The sequence below is a fragment of the Sus scrofa genome, chromosome 18, assembly GCF_000003025.6.
Source record: "Sus scrofa isolate TJ Tabasco breed Duroc chromosome 18, Sscrofa11.1, whole genome shotgun sequence".
NCBI classification, from domain to species: domain Eukaryota; kingdom Metazoa; phylum Chordata; class Mammalia; order Artiodactyla; family Suidae; genus Sus; species Sus scrofa.
The window spans coordinates 10,563,621-10,583,321 of record NC_010460.4 but is presented as its reverse complement, the minus strand read 5'-3'; the positions used below and the strand labels follow the sequence as shown (position 1 = coordinate 10,583,321).

Genomic DNA, 19,701 nt, shown 5'->3' with positions numbered 1-19,701 from the left:
GGTCCGTCAAGATCTTTTTCCTGTCGTATAAAATGGCCCAGGAGATAACTGGAAAATGAGCAGGGATACAAAGAGAAATCAACCCACTACATTTCTATGGTGACACCCACTCCACCTCCTGACAACGATGCCCCCCTTCCCAGCGAGTCCCAGCTGCTCAGTTTGAGTGGGTCGAGGATCACAGCCGCATACCGCACTGCTCTGCTGCAGCCGCCCAACAAACTGGGGCTAGAGGCTGTGCCCTCTTTATCTGTATTGCTCTCACTATAGGTTCTGTATGCACGCCCCATCTCCACAGCACAGCACCATCATACCTCAAGTGTCGGCAGAGAGCCATTTCTCGCACGTCAGTCTCCAAATTTCTAAACCCTTCAAGCTATTTTAGAAAGATATCTTTCTCTTTTTTTTGTCTTTTTGCTATTTCTTGGGCCACTCCCGCGGCATATGGAGGTTCCCAGGCTAGGGGTCCAATCGGAGCTGTAGCCACCAGCCTACGCCAGAGCCACAGCAACACGGGATCCGAGACGCGTCTGCAACCTACACCACAGCTCACGCAACGCCGGATCGTTAACCCACTGAGCAGCCAGGACGACCCGCACCTCATGTCCTAGTCGATCGTTACCACTGCCCACGACGGAACTCCTTCTCGATTTTATCAGGCACAGCTGAGACAAATCCTAACCATGAGTTTCTATCCTACTGCTCAGTTAAGATCCGGAGCTGCGATGCAACCCATGTTCAAAATGAAGCATCAGGAGTTTCCAGCGTGGCACAGCAGAAACAGATCTGACTAGGAACCATGACGTTGAGGGTTCGATCCCTGGCCTCGCTCAGTGGGTTAAGGATCCGGTGTTGCTGTGAGCTGTTGTGTAGGTCGCAAACATGGCTTGGATCTAGCGTTGCTGTGGCTCTGGCGGAGGCCAGTGGCTACAGCTCCGATTAGACCCTAGCCTGGGAACCGCTATAGGCCGCAGGTGCAGCCCTTAAAAAAGAAAAAGACAAAAAAAAAAAATGAAGCATCAGTTGTTTTATTAAAATCATTCTTATATAATGTAGAATCTATCCAAATGATCCAAATCAAAGACCCAACTTTATAGCCCACTCTCCTAAGGCCTGCACTCTGTCTTGCTGCAAATACCTCTTTCAAGGTCTAGATCCTTTGAACCCCGACATCCTCTCCATCCCTTCTCCCACTATGTCGACCTGGACCACCCTCATTTGTGGCCGAGACTCTTGAGAAAACCTCCTAACTTCTCTCTACCTGCAGCCCTGGTCCTGCCCATCCTTTCGTCACATGGCAGCCAGAGACCTGTCATTTCCTTCCTAAAGCCATTGGTGGTCTGCAGTTGGTCTCAGGATAAAATTCATCCCTTTAGCATGGCTTTTGAGGTCCTTTAAGACCTGACCCCAACCTACAGCTCCAGCTTCATCTTCCATCACTCCCACTGCCCCTTCAACGAGCCGAGCCGTGCTGTGCTGTCCACAGCCTTCCCGGCCACGCCTGTCAATCTCGTGTCGTCATAAATACTCTTCTCTCAACTTCTTTTCCCTCGCTAGTTTTGGTTTCTCCTAGAGATCACACTTAGACTTCACAATGTGACGATCTTCTTTCTTTCTTTCTTTCTTTTTTTTGTTTTTTTGTTTTTTTGGTTTTTTGCTATTTCTTGGGCCGCTCCCACGGCACATGGAGGTTCCCAGGCTAGGGGTCGAATCGGAGCTGTAGCCACCGGCCTACGCCAGAGCCACAGCAACGCGGGATCCGAGCCGCGTCTGCAACCTACACCACAGCTCATGGCAACGCCGGATCCTTAACCCACTGAGCAAGGGCAGGGACCGAACCCGCAACCTCATGGTTCCTAGTCGGATTCATTAACCACTGCGCCACGACGGGAACTCCCTTTCTTTCTTTTTTTTTTTCTGCTTTTTAGGGCTGTTCCCAGGCTAGGGGTCGAATCAGAGCTATAGCTGCCAGCCTACACCACAGCCACAGCAACACGGGATCCCAGCTGCGTCTGTGACATACACCACAGCTCACGGCAATGCCGGATCCTTAACCCACTGAGCGAGGCCAGGCATCAAACCTGTATCCTCATGGTTCCTAGCTGGATCCGTTTCCACTGCACCACTACAGGAACGCCCTGATTTTTTTTTTTTTAATTTTTTTTATCCCCGACCCACTGAGCAAGGCCAGGGATCAAACCTGCATCCTCATGAATACTAGTCGGATTCATTTCTTGCTGCACTACGATGGAAACACCTGTGCTGATTTTCTAGAGTCTACTTTGATTCATCTTTTCATTCATTCAATATAATCGATGTTGAGTGATAATACTATCAAAAATAATGTGCTTTTTTTGTCCTCAGTTCTTTATACACAACCATCCTTCTTTTAGCCGGATGCATTCTCTACCTCAAAGAGAAGCAGAATCTTGGAAGGAATATTTAAGGAGAGAGAAAGACCCATGGTCCACTTTCAATGTCCAAACTAGGATCTAGACATACATTGCAAAAAATGTCCAACTTCAACTAGAAAGAACTCCAAGACCCAGAGTCTGATTTTTCCAGTTTCACTTCACTAGACACCTTCTCTAGGTGGAGAGTCAAAAGGGGCCAACTTGGCTCTGACTAGTCTTTCAGGGACCCTGGCTCTGGGCCCAGAGGGTGGTAGGTGGCTTGGAAGTAGGAGCTGACAGAGGCAGGTCGAGGAGCAGAGTTAAACACGTGCCCACTCCCTGGGCAGAACACCAACACTCCAGCGCCCCGGAGATGCTTGTCTACACAAACACTCGGATAATCTTCAAATAACGTTTTTGTTCCTTTCCAACCATTTAGCATCTTGGGGTACCTGGTGGCAGATTCTTGAGATCTAATAGGTGCTGTGACACTTGTAACTCCCTGAATCCTAAATGCGTTTCCTGACCTTGGACGTGGCCCATGTAGCTTCTTGAAGCCAGTTTGTACCAGGACAGGGGCTTCCTTGCTTAGCTGCCCCCGCCCCACACAAGTGCTTGTTTTTCTATTTTCACTTCGCTTCTGCTTTCTATCCAAATCTGAGTTTTACAATCTCCTCTGCTGTTAAGGCGGGTGGCTTTAAGTGAACTGCTGCATTTCTTCCTCTTGGTCCAGACTCATCAGCAGTTCTGGGTCAACTTCGAAGTCCCAAGAACCCGCTTCTATGCCTGGTTTCCACCTCCAGTTTATCAAGATGTAACCCAGAGCCCTGCAGCCCTTCCAGCATGTCCTATCCCCGCTTACAGTCATGTACTAAATCACACAGGTCACAGCCTAACCAGAGTGGTTTCACATGTGCTGCGGGGTGGGGGTGGGGGGCTTTGCTTTCTCGCGAGAACGGCCCTCTCTTTGCGACCTACCACGTGGCCTCTTTCAGAATAACTGCCTGATTACGGGCCCAGTGATTCATACCGGTCTATCTAGCCTGTATGAACAGCATCACGGGGGACGATGGGACTGGAAAGCTGACATTAAAAATAAATGCAAAGCAAAAAAAACCTCCTAATTCTATGAAATAGGAGACAGACCAAGGGGCAGGACCCTCCCTGAGCTTCCCAAGGGAGGGTGACATGGGAAACAATGCCTTGAGAAATGCCCTGCCCATCCACGAGAAACGCAGGCTACAGCCTTGCCCTTTCTTCCAAGCTGCACAAGGGTGTTTTCTTGGCCGTCAACAACTTTCCCCTTTTACCAAGTTCAAGGAAAAACGCTAGCAAGTGAGGAACACTGCCAAACCATCAAAATCTATTTCTGAGGGTTTCAGTACCCTTTTTTATAAAAGAGAAGAAACAGACTCAGCATTCTTGTATGTCACTATCAGAGCCAGTTATGGCCCCAACTTTGGAAGGTCAGGCAGTTATCCTGCAAGTACTTATTATAATTTCCTTTTTTTTTTTCCTTTGGCCGCACCTGTGTCATGTGGAAGTTCCTGGGGCAGAGATGAATCCGAGCCACAGCTGCGACCTATGCTGCATCTGCAGCAATGCTGGATCCTTAACCCACCGCTCCATGATGGGAACTCCAGTATTTCCATTTTCTAGATAAATATTTGTTTAACTTCTGACATAAGACAGACTCATGAAAAACTGATGGGTTTAAATGTCACACATGTCATGGAGCTCTCATTGTGGCTCAGCAGTAACAAACCCGACTCATAGCCATGAGGATGCAGGCTCGATCCCTGGCCGCGCTCAGTGGGTTAAGGATCTGGCATTGCCGTGAGCTGTGCTGTAGGTTGCAGATGCCTCTTGAGTCTGGCATTGCTGTGGCTGTGGTGTAGGCCAGCAGCTGCAGCTCTGATTCAACCCCTGGCCTGGGAGCTTCCATATGCCGCAGGTTCGGCCCTAAAAAAACAACAACAAAAAGTCACACGTTATGCTTCATTCAGGATGGTTACTCCGCTTTCTTCCAGCATTTCTAGGTTAAGTGAGAGTGATGCATTTAAATTTAATGAACATATGAAATGCTGTGCTCCCAGCTTAAAGCCCTTTATTAAGGAGTTCCCGTTGTGGTGCAGTGGTTAACGAATCCAACTGGGAACCATAAGGATACGGGTTCGATCCCTGGTCTCGCTCAGTGGGTTAAGGATCCGGCGTTGCCGTGAGCTGTGGTGTAGGTCACAGATGCAGCTCCGATCCCGTGTTGCTGTGGCCGTGGTGCAGGCCGGCGGCTACAGCTCCAATTCCACCCCTAGCCTGGGAACCTCCATATGCCATGGGTGTGGCCCTGAAAAGACAAAAAAAAAAAACCCCTTTATTAGCTTCCCATGCCCTGAGGGTCAAGTCTAAACTCTTTGTTGTGTGGCCAAGTCTTAGACTAATGGTGCCTGACTCTCTGAGGTGGGATGAACCCCTACTTTCCCTTAGGAACGCCTTTCCGGCCAACGTGGGTGTCCAGAGGGCCTGTTCTTTTCATCTACAGCAGCAGATTGCACATCTGCAATCATTAAATTATGTGAAATAACAGGGGAGGGGCACGTCGAACTTGTTCACCACTGTGTCCCCAGCATCGAGAACACAGAAGGCACTCAGAAATATCTGTTTGGAGTTTCCAAGGTGGCACAGTGGGTTAAGGATCTGGCCTTGCCACTGCTATGGCTCAGGCCCCCGCTGTGGCTCGGGGCCCTGCTGGGCTCAGGTGCCTGATGTGGTGCTGGTCCCAGAACTTCCGCATGCTGTAAGCACGGCCCAAAAAAATAATTGTCATCTGTTCACTGACCGACTGCTATCTTGCTGGTTCACTGACTGGTATCTTGCCCGCTAGGGATGTGTTTGAATTTAATCTTAGTTATAGGAGCTGAGTCCCCTTTGAAGCCATGATAAACTCTTATCTGTTCCCTTAAGATAAGTGATTCTCTGAGTTTTAATGTTTTGTGGGTTTTTTTGGTTGGACGTTTTTGTTTATGTTTCTGAACTGCATAAAGAGGTTTAGGAACAAAAGACAAAAAAAAAAAAAAAGAAGTTTAGGAACAGAAGTTCCCATCGTGGCGCAGCGGAAACGAATTCGACTAGAAGCCATGAGGACACGGGCTCGATCCCTGGCCTTGCTCAGCGGGGTAAGGATCTGGCATTGCTGTGAGCTGTGGTTTAAGTCGCAGACACGACTCAGATCCCGCTATGCTGTGGCTGTGGTATAGGCCGGCGGCTACAGCTCTGATTCAATCCCTAGCCTGGGAACCACCATAGGGCATGTGTGTGGCCCTAAAAATACAAAAAAAAAAAAGCTGAAAAGATTTTGTGTGTGGACAGACCTGCCAATTCAGTCCCCAAGTGACCAGTGTGGCCTGAGAAGGGGAGAGGCCTTGCCTCCCATCAGTGTCGAGAGCAGAGGCGGGCAGGGGTCAGGGAGAGCCGTGACCAGAACGGAGCAGCACTGGCGGACGACAGAGGGAGGGCTCTGCAAGCACGAACGAGGGGCTCTGGCTCCCCTCCTTCCAAAACACAGACGACAGTAGGGGGCCAGGGCGAAAGCAGAGCAATCAAGTCTCGCGTCAACTCCCACTCTAATGTGGACGTTTCAGGTTAACACGAGCTTATGTTCTATGACTCTGAAGGCCTGGATGCGCTGATTCATACCCAGTAATGACATACAGCTCATAACAGGACATGGGTAGAGCCCGCGTTATGATTCCACCAGTTCAGCTTCTCTAGTCCATACAAACCTTTTCCATATTTGGTGTCATGCGTTCCATCTGAGTCAAAGTTATTCGCACAGATAGACTCCACGTCGGCGCGTCTCTTTACACAAAAGAGGATTCTTTCAACTTTCACCTCGTGCTTCTTCCTAACACAGGAATCGTGAGACTTAACACTGAGAACATCCATCATCCATTCCGGTTAATAATATTAATCCCAACTAATGTCTCATCGTCTTAAACTTGGATTCCACTAGCTTTCGGGATGGACCCAACATTAAAGCAACAGTGTAAATATACATACATTTATGAAAACGTGAAAATAACAGACACGTGCGTAAGCTAAAGCTGAAGGAGAAGCTCGAGTTGGCACAATGAAAACGCCAGAGATGGAAGAGACTGCGGACTCCTACAACAAACCCGTGACCACATCAACCCGAAAAGACAGCTCTTCACTAACCGCTTCCAACGTTATGGACAGAAACCCGACGAGGCAGCCACCCACCTTTCAAAAGCGTTCAAGAGCTTCGTGTTCTGGATCTTCTTTATCTTGTCGATCTTGAAGTTTTTCATGGACGCTTTAAAGCGCCCACTTACTTCGACATATTCCGGAGTGTAGTTATGGATCTCAAGCAACTAAAACATGATACATATTTTAAAAAAATAAACAAAAATACACACATGTGAAACGGGAAGCACGTAAGGCATGATAGGTCCATATGTGTGGCCACCGACGCCATGGAGCATCCCTGCCGGGCAGAGGACAGCCAGTGGGATAAGCTGGCTTAGGGTTTCCCCACCTGGCAGGTCACTCCAATACCAAACTAAATGGCACTGGGCCTGACTTAAGGCTAAGAAAGCATCATGGCTGAAGGCAAAGGGAGTGTCCCCCTCCCCTGGTGTATGACTTAGTCCAGTGACCTGGTGGGTTCTTGCCTAAAGCCGATGTAAGGGCAGAGGCATGGGAGGTACCCACGGAGCCCAAGCAGAGCCCTGCACACAAAGCTGGACTGTGATGGGGGGGCCAAAGGATCGCCCCAACCCGGTGAGGCGATGTCGGAAGGCACGCTTCGCCTGCCCTCGGACGCCAGGTAGTGGACACGTCACTTTTCCTGAGTTCTCATCCTTAAATGAGAACTAGTATTTATTTTACAAGGTCGTCCTGAGGATTAGTCCAAAGGAGACTGTGTGTGCCTGGACCGTGGAACAGTGAGGTGCCCCGTGGAGGAGCTGTTCTCTGGGAAAGTGATACTGGACACCATATAGACGTCGGCCTTTGCATCCCGATGCAAGAGTTTTGCAGAAGCCATTCATTCACATATACACATGGAGTTCCCATCATGGCTCAGCAGTAATGAACCCGACTAATTTCCATGAGGACATGGGTTCGATCCCTGGCCTCGATCCTGGGTTAAGGATCTGGTGCTGCCATGAGCTGTGGTGTAGGTCGCACACGCGGCTCAGATCCTGCGTTGCTGGGGCTGTGGTGTAGGCTGGCAGCTATAGCTCTGATTCGATCCCTAGCCTGGGAACCTCCATATGCTGTGGGTACAGCCCTAAAAAGCAAAAAAAAAAAAACCCAAACACATACGTATTGCAAAGTACTTTGTCCCACCTTTAAACAATTCACCCCCTAAAAAGTAAACACCCAGTACCTTGTAGCCATTCGAGGCTGAGAAGTGTGTGTCCCACTGAGGAAGGAATGTCGGGGCTGGAGGCTCTAATTGTGGCTGCACCTGGGGAGGGCTGCAAACAACAGTGAGAAATTCACTCGGCTCTCTGTTTCACGTGCCCAAGTCACTTTCTGTGCTTAATTTCAAGGAAGACAAGGTTCCTCAGATACTTTCTCTTTGTATTTCCTTTTTTTTTTTTTCCTTTCTTATTACAGCCACATCTACAGCATATGGACGTTCTCCAGCCAGGGACTGAATCAGAGCTGCAGCTGAAGCCTACGTCACAACCACAGCAACAATGGATCCAAGCCACATCTGAGACCTATGCTGCAGCTTACATCAACCCCGGATCCTCAACCCACTGAGCCACGCCAGGGATCGAACCCACATCCTCACAGAGACAACACTGGGTCCATGACCCACAGAGCATCAACAGGAACTCCTCTCTGTATTTTGTTTTTTTCTTTTTGGCCATACACACAGCATGAGGAAGTTCCATGGCCAGGGACTGAACCCAAGCCACAGCAGTGACAATGCCAGGTCCATAACCCACTGAGCCACCAGGGAACTCCTTCTCTTCATATTTTCTTTGCACAACATCCCCTGCATATTCCTGGTACAGACATACCAGTACTCATGCTTTTTTAAAAAGTGGCAAATACTCATGATTTCATAAATAATTATTTCCCATTGATTTAAAATATAAAAAACTTGATCCTTTTTTACTTCTTAACCTTCAAAGGTCCTAATGTGTTAGCTTTAAGTAAATTTGTCTTACAGCTTCTTTGTCAAGTGATAAACATTTAAGTACTTTGGGGGTATAGGGGAAAGAATCCTGCCTTTCTTGTACGAACTGTATTTCAGGGTAACCATGCAAGTGGGGGTTCTCTGCAATGAGCCCCCCCAACTAACACATACATAGGGGTTTATTGTATACTTTTCTCTAAGTTTGAAAATTTCCATAATGAGAAAATTTAAATTTTAAAAATACTTCAAGGGAGTTCCCTTTGTGGCTCAGTGGTAATGAACCCAGCTAGTATCCATGAGCTGTGGTGTAGGTAACAGACATGGCTCAGATCCCACGTTGCTGTGGCTGTGGTGCAGGCCACCAGCTACAGCTCTGATTTGACCCCTACCCTGGGAACATCCATATGTCAGGAGTGTGGCCCTAAAAAGACCGAAAAAAAAAAGAGAATCTGAGCCCAGGGTAAGAGCTTCACCCAAAGTCCCTGTGAGTTTGAGGGAAAGACAGATTTCCTGCTCTAGAATTCTTCCGGTCACGCTGGGCTGCTTAACAAGTACCTTACTCAGAATTAAAGCAAAAGGAAACAGCAACTAGGAGAGGCGGTACATTTCAGAGAACAGCGTCTGGATTCGTGAGGGACTGGTTGAAATCAGTGCATGAGCATCTCAGACATGTGGCAGCAAGCAGTGCCTCCCATCACCTACCCCATTCCCCGTTTCATCTGCTCCACATCCCAGTGGGACACAAAGGTCGGCCTTCTGACGACATCCTTTTGCACCTTGGAAGCTACGTTTGTCTGAATCATTCCTTTAGACAGAAAAAAAGAAAACACAGATCAAGAGTTAATCCTAGAAAATGATTTTTTTTTTTGTCTTTTTGTCTTTTAGGGCCACATTGGTGGCATATAGAGGTTCCCAGGCTAGGGATCCAATAGGAGCTGCAGCCACCAGCCTACGCCAGAGCCACAGCAATGTGGGATCCAAGCCACGCCTTAGACCTACACTACAGCTCATGGCGACACTGGATCCTTAACCCACTGAGCGAGGCCAGGGATTGAACCTGCATCCTCATGGATGCTAGTGGGGTTCGTTAACCACTGAGCCATGACGGGAACTCCTAGAAAATGATTTGTTGTTATTTTTCAGAGGCTAGCAACCCAGCAAATATTCATGACTCAACCTTACATGAAGGAGCTGAGAAAATCCTTTTGGATGGAAATTGCTCATGATAAAAATGTGTATCCTTCACTGCCCTTATTATAAGACCCAAGAAACAAAGAGGCAAATGAACAGTCTATCATTAATCTCATCTTTATTTCTTCCCCCCTTTTCTTTTCTTTTCCTCTTTTTCAGGCTGGGCCTGTGGCATAGGGAAGATTCCTGGGCTAGGGGTCAAATCAGAGCTGCAGCTGCCGATCTACATCACGGCCACGGCCACACCAGATCCTTAATCCACTGAGCAAAGCCAGGGATCGAACCTGCATCCTCATGGATACTGGTGGGGTTCGTAACCTGCTGAGCCACAACAGCAACTCCTACTCTTTAAACCAAAGTCAGGTGGTAAAGACGAGAGCCAGGGCAACCAGATAACAAGACATCACCCGTGAAAACTGTCCTCTACCAGGCATCAGTGATCATGGGTTAGAACGAGGTAGCTATATCCTGAAGTTTTTTCCTACCTCGAATGTGACGTATCATTTTCAATTCATGCATGCTGTACTCCTAGGTCTAAGCTTTTGCCAGCATGAGTCCTTTAAAAAGTAAATTACTGGGAGTTCCTGTCGTGGCTCAGTGGTAACGAACCAGACTAGTATCCACAAGGATGCGGGTTCAATAACTGGTTCAGTCAATGGGTTAAGGATCTGGAGTCGCCGTGAGCTGTGGTGTAGGTCGCAGGCTCAGATCCTGTGTTGCTGTGGCTGTGGTGTAGGCTGGCAGCTGTAGCTCTGATTCGACTCCTAGCCTGGGAACTTCCACATGCCGCAGGTGCTGCCTTAAAAAACAATAGGAAAAAAAAAGTATATTATCCTATATGGCTAGTGAAAAGGCAGAAGGTAACCAGATCTTTCTAGGGGGCTCAAATAAACATGGCAGAAGGCAAGGTCTTTAGGAAAGGTGATGGATCAAACATTGACCTAGATGATGAAACCTAAAAGGAACAGCAAGGTTCTAACATTTCGAAGGCACCTACAGGCCCAAGGACTCTAATGCAGTCATTGGCACCTGAAAATTCTGCCTCCACCTGAGAAGCAACCCGCCTGGAATCAGAGATTTTTTTTTTTTTTTTTGCAGTGGGTGGTGGGCGGGGTGGAGTCTGCACCTGCGGCCTGTGGAATATCCCAGGCCAGAGATCAAACACACCATAGCAGCCACTGGAGCTGCTGTGCAGTGACCACGACGGATCCTTAACCCACTGTGCTGCAAGGGAACTCTCGGAATCCAGAGATTTAGAATGGCAGCGCCAGAAGTAACCCCAGAGACCACATCATCCTGTCCCCCATTGTACAATGCTGTTCCACGTGTTGCACAGCTACTGTGTGTCAAGGCCAAGGCTCTGCAGCACAGAGGCTGCCACTGGCTCCCACCCCCTGGACTGCTTGCCTTGCTAGAAAGAACCCCAGTCCTGAGTGCAGCTCCCATGGCCCCTGTGTCCCCTCCCCTACACGGAGGCTGCAGGCCAGCTTCCCACGAAAGGCACCACCGCCACATTCCCACTTACCTGGGAAACTCAGCTCGAAGTTTTGTGAGCCTGCTTGAAATGGCACGATTCCCCTTGGACAGGATAGAAAGAAAGACTCCAGGTACGCAGAGTCAATGTTTGAAATCTGATTGTCTTTCTATTTAAAAAAAAGGGAAAGACTTCAGGAGGCTTTTAAGACATTTCTATCATGACAGAGCTTCTGTATTTTAGCTCTGGGATTTGAGCAGGAATGCATTCTGCCTCCCAAACCAGACTGCAAAGGCTTCCACATGGGGCCATGTCACCCTCTTCTGGGCTTTTCTCCACTGTGGGGCTGGGAGCACAGCTGACCCTGCAGAAACCAACCGTACCCTTGGTGGAAGCCTGAAAAATAGAGCTCTTTACAGTATTCTTTTTTTTTTTTTGTCTTTTTGCTATTTTCTTGGGCCGCTTTCACGGCATATGGAGGTTCCCAGGCTAGGGGTCTAATGGGAGCTGTAGCCACCAGCCTACACCAGAGCCACAGCAACTCGGGAACCGCGCCTGCAACCTACACCACAGCTCACGGCAATGCCGGATCGTTAACCCACTGAGCAAGGGCAGGGACCGAACCCGCAACCTCATGGTTCCTAGTCGGATTCGTTAACCACTGCGCCACGACGGGAACTCCATCTTTACAGTATTCTTTTTAAGTCTACCATAAAATACGACCAAGAGTTCCCGTTGTGGCGCAGCGGAAATGAATCCAACTAGGAACCATGAGGGTGCAGCTTTGATCCCTGGCCTCGCTCAGTGGGTTAAGGTTCTGACGTTGCTGTGAGCTGTGCTGTAGGTCGAAGACACGGCTGGGATCCTGCATTGCTGTGGCTGTGGTGCAGGCCAACAGCTACAGCTCAGATTCAGTCCCTAGTCTGGGAACCTTCATATGCTACAGGTGCGGCCCTAAAAACAAAGCAAAACAAAAAAATATGAGCCAAGTGTACAGAGCAACCTGTACCCGACGAGCAGACATCAGGGCTACACTCGTTGTCTAACAGAATCCAACCCCCTGGCATGAAGTAGAACATTGTGGCTATTTCAGCCTATCATCCGATGAGAAAGCGTGGTTTCAAGGTGGAATGAAGGCTGAGTTCCCATTGTGGCTCAGTGGTAACAAAGCCGACGAGCACCCATGAGGACGTGGGTTCGATCCCTGGCCTCGCTCAGTGGGTTAAGAATCCACCATTACTGTGAGCTGTGGTGTAGGTCGCAGATGTGGCTGGGATTCGGCGTTGCTGTGGCTGTGGCGTAGGCCGGCTGCTACAGCTCTGATTCAGCCCTTAGCCTGGGAACTTCCATGTGCTGCAGGCGTGGCCCTAAAAAGCAAAAAAAAAAAAAAAAAAAAGCTGGGGGGTGCTTATTATGTATTCTTTTTTTTAAATTTTGACTTTTTCCATTATAGCTGGTTTACAGTGGTGTTTTTTTTGTTTTTTTTTTTTTTCTCGGTCTTTTTGCCTTTTCTAGGGCCCCACTGAGGCACATGGAGGTTCCCAAGCTAGGGGTCAAATGGGAGCTAGAGCTGCCAGCCTACACCAGAGCCACAGCAACATGGGATCTGAGCTGCGTCTGTGACCTACACCACAGCTCACGGCAATGCCAGATCCCGGCAATGCCAGATCCTTAACCCACTGAGCAAGGCCAGGGATCAAACCTGCAACCTCATAGTTCCCGCTTGTACGCGTTAACCACTGAGCCACGACAGGAACTCCTACAGTGTTCTGTTTTATTATGTATTCTTGAATTTACGTCTCAGTTTCAGTACCCAGGGCTTGGCTTTTGTCTTGTGCCTACACTATTGCCTTTCTTGGCTTTCTAGAGCTGTGGCTTGCCCTGGGCCTGGGCAATGAACTCCTGCCCCTCAAGGCCAGCTCTCCCAGTGGCTAAGCTTGGCTATCGGCGAGGAAACTTCTCCAGGGTCTGGGTCTGCACCCCCTGCCTGATGCAAAGCCCATGAGTCCCTGGCTCCACCTCCAGTTACTCCTAACTCTGTCCTCTCCCTGGCCCCCATCTGTGTAGGCGCCAAGTCCTGGCTTAGCACCTAAACTTCCACCTCTTAATTCTACCTTCCAGAGAGTTCACTGTCAAAACATACGCATCTACCCTTTTTTGGCCAAAGTTTCTACTCTCCCTGTTCCTATCAAGAAGGTTCCTAGCCCAGAAATTTCAGTTGCCCAACTCTTATTAAAAATTCAGTCAGCGACCCCTAGCCTGGGAACCTCCATATGCCGCGGGAGTAGCCCAAGAAATAGCAAAAAGACCAAAAAAAAAAAAAAAAAAAAATTCAGTCAGGAGTTCCCATCGTGGCTGAGTGGTTAACGAATCCGACTAGGAACCATGAGGTTTCGGGTTAGATCCCTGGCCTTGCTCAGTGGGTTAAGGATCTGGTGTTGCTGTGAGCTGTGGTATAAGTTGCAGACTCTGCTTGGATCCCACATTGCTGTGGCTGTGGTGTAGACCAGCAGCTGCAGCTCTGATTCCACCCCTAGCCTGGGAACTTCCATATGCTGTGGGCATGGCCCTAAACAGCAAAAAAAAAAAAAAAAAGTTTCTTGATGTTTTAGTAGGGAACATGAGTGACAGAATTTGTATAAATTTAAATGTGATCTATTCTCTGCTGAGCGTTCTTTAGTTATTTTATCTAATCACCAAGCTGAAGAACTGGAGTTTATAATTCCTGCTTCCACCGGCCCCTCACGGGGGAGTCACTTTTCCGCAAGTGCACTTTGCCATGATCCTCAGCTTAAACGAAGAAGAGCCCATACAAAGCTAGGGGTCAAATCAGAGCTGTAGCCGCCAGCCTACACCACAGCCACAGCAACTTGGGATCCGAGCCGCCCCTGCGACCTACAGCACAGCTCACAGCAACGCTGAATCCTTAACCCACTGAGCAAGGGCAGGGATCGAACCCGTGACCTCATGGTTCCTAGTCGGATTCGTTAACCACTGCGCCACGACGGGAACTCCTATTTCTTAATTTAAATTTTATTTTGTACTGGGGTATAATTGATTAACAAGGTTGTGTTAGTTTCAGGTGTACAGCAAACTGATTCAGTTATGTGTACGCATATATCCATGTTTCTTCAGATTCTTTTCCCATATAGGTTCCTGAAACGAGTTCCCTGTGCCATACAGCAGGCCTCTCTTTCTAATCCTATGAATCAAAGTGAAGAAAGACATTACACGGAAGCTCTGCTTATCTAAACTTCTCTCCCCTGTTTCTCCGTCCCTTTGTGGGTAAGCCTAGCATCTTCCAGTCTCTCTGAATCCAGACTGTGACTGAATCCCAGTGGCCACCTCCATCAGTCTTCTGATTGCTCACTCTTGCCCCTCTTCTGGCTGAAAGCAATGGCCTCTGTACATTTCTGTACCAACACATAGAGAGTCATCTCAAGGGGAGTTGCCGATGTGGCTCAACAGTAACAAACCCGACTAGTATCAGCAAGGATGCAGGTTGATGCCTGGCCTCGCTCAGTTGCCTAAGAATCTGGCATTGCTGTGAGCTGTGGTGTAGGCCGCAGACACAACTCAGATCCTGCATTGCTATGGCTGTGGTGTAGGCTGGCAGCTACAGATGACCCCTAGCCTGGGAACCTCCATGTACAGAGGGTGTGGCCTTAAAAAAAGCAAAAAAGAAGTTCCCGTCATGGCACAGTAGAAACAAATCTGACTAGGAACCATGAGGTTGCAGGTTTGATCCCTGACTTCATTCAGTGGACTAAGGATCCGGTGTTGCCGTGAGCTGTGGTGTAGGTCAGCGGCTGTAGCTCCGATTCAACCCCTGGCCTGGGAACCTCCACACGCCGTGGATGTGGCCCTGAAAAGACAAAAGACCAAAAAAAAAAAAAAAAATTATAATTGTTATGATGCAATCGGAGTACGTACTTGCTGAAAAAGTGCGGACAGGGCTGTGGGTATAACGTAAAAACGTACAGCATCCTCTACCAGGTTCCGGCCCCACGGTAACCAGGCAGGCATCAGAGTTTCTTCGGAAGTTGGGTAGTTTACACAAGAGTGTCCACAAGGAGGCAGTGTACTCACCTTCTCCCCATATCGAACCCATGTGTTAGGTCCGCTCTTCCAGTACCAAACCCATTTCGTGGTGAAGACAGTACCGGGCGGCCTCGTGACAGATGAAGGCGTGGAGAGGCGTCGGATGGGATTATAATCACAAGTCATCTCCTGGAAATTGAGTTTATAATTTCCAATAGAAAGGCTGAGAAGGGAAAGCTCAGTGTTAACAACATGCTTCCCTGAAGCAAAACGCTTGTTTTCTATACTTTCCACACCGTGGTCGTCCCTGATAAGAGGACAGAATTCAAACTGGAGGGCTGAAGGGGACCTCTGAATTTCCTGTATGCAGCTTGCAAGGAAAAACTGCAGTACAGGCACGTAACCTGCCTATCCCACGTATTTAATGGTGTCACAAAATGTGTTCTTCCTTTGAGAAATATTCCCAAAGGAAACTGTACCCACAAAAAAACATTTGAGTGGCTCAGTGTTAGACAGTCAGTGAGGGAGTGCCCGTCGTGGCTCAGTGGAAACAAATCTGACTAGTATCCAAGAAGATGCAGGTTCAATCCCTGGCTTTGTTCAGTGGGTTAAGGATCTGGTGTTTGGGTGAGCTGTGGTGTAGGTTGCAAATGCAGCTTGGATCCCGCATTGCTGTGGCTGTGGTTGTAGGCCAGCGACTACAGCTCCAATTTGACCCCTAGCCTAGGAACCTCCACATGCTGTGGGTGTGGCCCTAGAAAAAAGACAAAAACAAAAAAAAAAGTCAATTAGAAACTCACAGTAGGTCACTTTCAGTATTTATTTATTTATTTTGTCCTTTTAGGGCTGCACCCACGGCCTATGGAGGTTCCCAGGCTAGGGGTCGAATCAGAGCTGTAGTCACTGGCCTACATCACAGCCACAGCAAAGCCAGATATGAGCCGCATCTTGGACCTACATCACAGCTCATGGCAATACTGGATCCTTAACCCACTGAGCAAGGTCAGAGATCGAACCCACAACCTCATGGCTCCTAGTCAGATTCATTTCTGCTGCCCCACGACGGGAACTCCTTCAATCATTATTCTTTAAATAGTTATCAAAGTGTAGACCGAGACTTTTGCAGGGTGCCAGCCAGGTCAAAGTTATTCTCATCGTAATATTAAGACATTACTTGCCTTTTTCACTTTCATACCCTCACGGGGGCACAATGGAGTTTTCCAGAGGCTACATGATGTCGATTTCACAACACAATAAATTTGCAAAATACAGAACAATTTCATTCTTCACAACAAATTTGGTTTTGTTTTGGAAAAGTTACTTTTGTAGTTATACATATATATAGTTGTAAGCGCTTATACGTACAGGTCATTATCAAAGATGTTACATTAACATAAATGAGTTTATTATTGGTTTTTAATGAATTAATTTCATTATTTTCATTGAATCAATAATCCTTTAATTTTTCTCAGTTGTGATTTTTTTTTTTTTTTTCTATTTAGGCTGTGCCCACGGCTTGGGGAAACTCCTGGGGGCAGGGGCTAAATCTGCGCCACAGCAGCAACCCGAGCCACGGCAGTGACAGTGCCAGGTCCTCCACCCGCTGCACCACAAGAGAACACCTCAGCTGTGATCTTTAATGCGGAATACATATCAGTATACACATCAATAGAAGTTCTTTGGGATCGTCAATACACTTTAACACTACGTAGGACTCCCAAGACCAGAAAGTTTGAGTGTTACCGATCTAAGAAACACCCCCTCGATTGGGGATGTTCGATCAGGAGCAATTTTGCCACCCGAACATTTGACAGCCCTGAAGCCATCTCCGGTTATCAAAACGAGCGTTATCACGGGTGGATGCCACGAAGGATGCTACACTGGCCCCCAACAAATAATTATCTGGTCCCCAAAGTCATTAGGGCCAAGGCTGAGAAACCCTGCTTCAGGTTTATCTGGTGGGGGGAACACACCCAGAAATAAGAAAATGGTTGATGTCACCCTCTAGTGGCAAAAGGCAGCCACACAGAATCTCTACCCCATTTCACTAAATGTGTGGATGATGAAATGTCCCTATTTCCCCTCAAGAATTTCCTTCTAAAAAAAGGAAACAGACACATGCTTAGGAGTGGTACTGCCCCTACCAGCCCTACAAGAAACAGAAATGGAAGGCAGCCTCTTAGAAACCGCCAGGATACAGAATACAGCAAGCAGGAAGGAAGGCAGGACATGCTAACGCGTTCAACCAAATCCTGCCCAGAACTATATGAAGTGACTCAAATCATTTCCTCAAACCATGAAATTAAAGAAAAGCCCCTCTTTTCTTTCTTCTTTTTTGGCCGCACCCATGGTGTACGGACGTTTCCGGGCCACATATCAAATCTGAGCCAAAGCTTCAATCTGCGCCACAGCTACAGCAATGCTGGATGCTTAACCCACTGAACCACAGAGGGAACTCCGCCAAAGGCTCTGTCAAGCTCATCATTCAATACTTGTAATAGTCCTGTGATGAGCTGAGAGGAATACAAACCGCCCCCTGCATCGTATTATTCTCCAGGACATGCTGCCAAGTATTAACAAATACTGTGTCCTTGTTTATTTCACCTAAGGGAACAATCCCAGAACCCCTTGTATCAGCCAGGCCCTGAGTGACTTCACACCTACCCCACTTATACTTTTTTCTTCATTAACCCAGCAGGCATTTGCCTTTTTTATCCCAAGAGTTAACCTGAACGGCATCCTGAGGGGAACCTGCTTTTTCTTCTTCCCATAAACATAGCACTAGGCGTTCCTTTGATGCTGTGGCTTTCATAAGCCAGTCCGGCCACCAACTTACACGGAGACTTTGGGGTCACAAAAGGCCTCCTCGACGTTCTCCATGAGCGAGAGGTCCATCCAGGTGTTCGCACTGAGCATCTGCCACCGGTAGGGCAGGTGGAAGTGAACTTTGCTGCAGTTCTCTGCAAAGACAGAAGAGAGGTCTGACCGATTCAGCCAAATTCACCGCTAACTTTCCCCATCAAGGTCTGCCGTCCCCAGCCCGCCAGCCCCGCAGGCACATGGCCTGGCTCCACCGCCATTCATGCTGGCCCCTGCCTGTACTGCCCCAAACCCTTACTTCCGTGTTCCTTTGTCACCCATGGAGATGCGCCAGAAAATGAAATGCTAACCCCCCCCAGAAGCCACATTATCCACAAGGAAATCTGAGGTCATTGTAAATTTACAGTTACCTTCTGCACTTCCCTCATGAATTTATTGAGTCGAAAGACTCTCCTGCATGGCCAACTGCTTGTTTCTTTGAAGCCCTGGCCTAAAAAGCACCCCTTCCAGAAGAATTCCCTCACTAATCTCTTAGGCTTCTGACCTGACTTCTATTTTGTATCCCCCAGCCAGTACCCCATCTTTAGTTTGGGCTTTATTATTCATGTATTTTAGGCAGTTTTCTAATCTGCGGATGTTCTGATGCCCCATTTTAATGACAAACTCATTGAAGAGAGGCCTGCATCATTGTTTAGCTTGCATCTCCCTTGCTTTACTGGCAGAGAGCAGGGCATGCAAAAGATAGCCATTCAATGACTGCTTGCCGAATAACGAATTAATGTCATAAGCCTATAATCTATAAGTACAGAAAATAGTTCTGTTTTTCACAATTTGCCTTATGTTTAGATTATCTTGAAATGTCTAAAAGTGTACGGAGATCCCGTCACGGCTCAGTGAAAATGAACCCAACTAGTAACCATGAGGACTCGGGTTCGATCCCTGGCCTCGCTCAGTGGGTTCAGGATCTGACGTTGCCATGAGCTGTGGCGTAGGTCACAGACGCAGCTCAGATTTGGCGTTGCTGTAGCTGTGGCGTACGCCAGCAGCTGTAGCTCCGATTCAACCTCTAGCCTGGGAACCTTCATATGCCAGCGGGTGGCCCTAAGAAGCAAAAAATAAATAAATGAATAAATAAGTGACTACTTCAGTAGCAGTAGAGGCAGACTCGGATGTCACGGGGAAACCCACAGAGCAGTACTGCCTGAGATTTGGTAGATTCAAAAGTAGCAGCATTTGATACAGTCCATTCCTGCCTCACGCTCATTAGAATGGCTGCTACAAACACACAAATTAACAAAATCAGACATTAACAACGGTTGGCGAGAACATGGAGAAATTGGAGCCCTGGTGCACTATTGGTGAAAATGTAAAATGATACAGCTGCTATGGAAAATTGCAGCTCCTCAAAAAACTAAACATAGATTTACCATATGCTCCAGCAATTTCACTACTGGGACTATACCCCAAAGAACGGAAAGCAAGGTCTTGGATAGATTTTTGCACAACTGTGTTCACAGCAGTATTACACACAGTAGCCAAAGGCAGAAACAACTCAAGAGTCCATTAGCGGATGAGTGGATCAACAAAACATGCTAGAACATAATGGGATA

General features: G+C 47.9%; 1 protein-coding gene across 5 annotated transcripts in view; it reads right to left on the bottom strand.

The window, feature by feature from the left end:
- ZC3HAV1 (zinc finger CCCH-type containing, antiviral 1) overlaps nt 1–19,701 on the bottom strand; it is a 59,109-nt gene that overhangs the window by 5,592 nt on the left and 33,816 nt on the right. For 3 of the 5 annotated variants that reach the window (XM_013990769.2, XM_013990768.2, NM_001177489.1), the window contains 7 exon segments: nt 18,108–18,231; nt 15,320–15,494; nt 11,282–11,399; nt 9,268–9,370; nt 7,801–7,891; nt 6,651–6,781; nt 6,173–6,294 (listed from right to left, as the gene is read on the bottom strand). In XM_013990769.2, the coding sequence (XP_013846223.2) occupies nt 6,173–6,294; nt 6,651–6,781; nt 7,801–7,891; nt 9,268–9,370; nt 11,282–11,399; nt 15,320–15,494; nt 18,108–18,231 (864 nt within the window). 5 annotated transcript variants of the gene reach the window in all.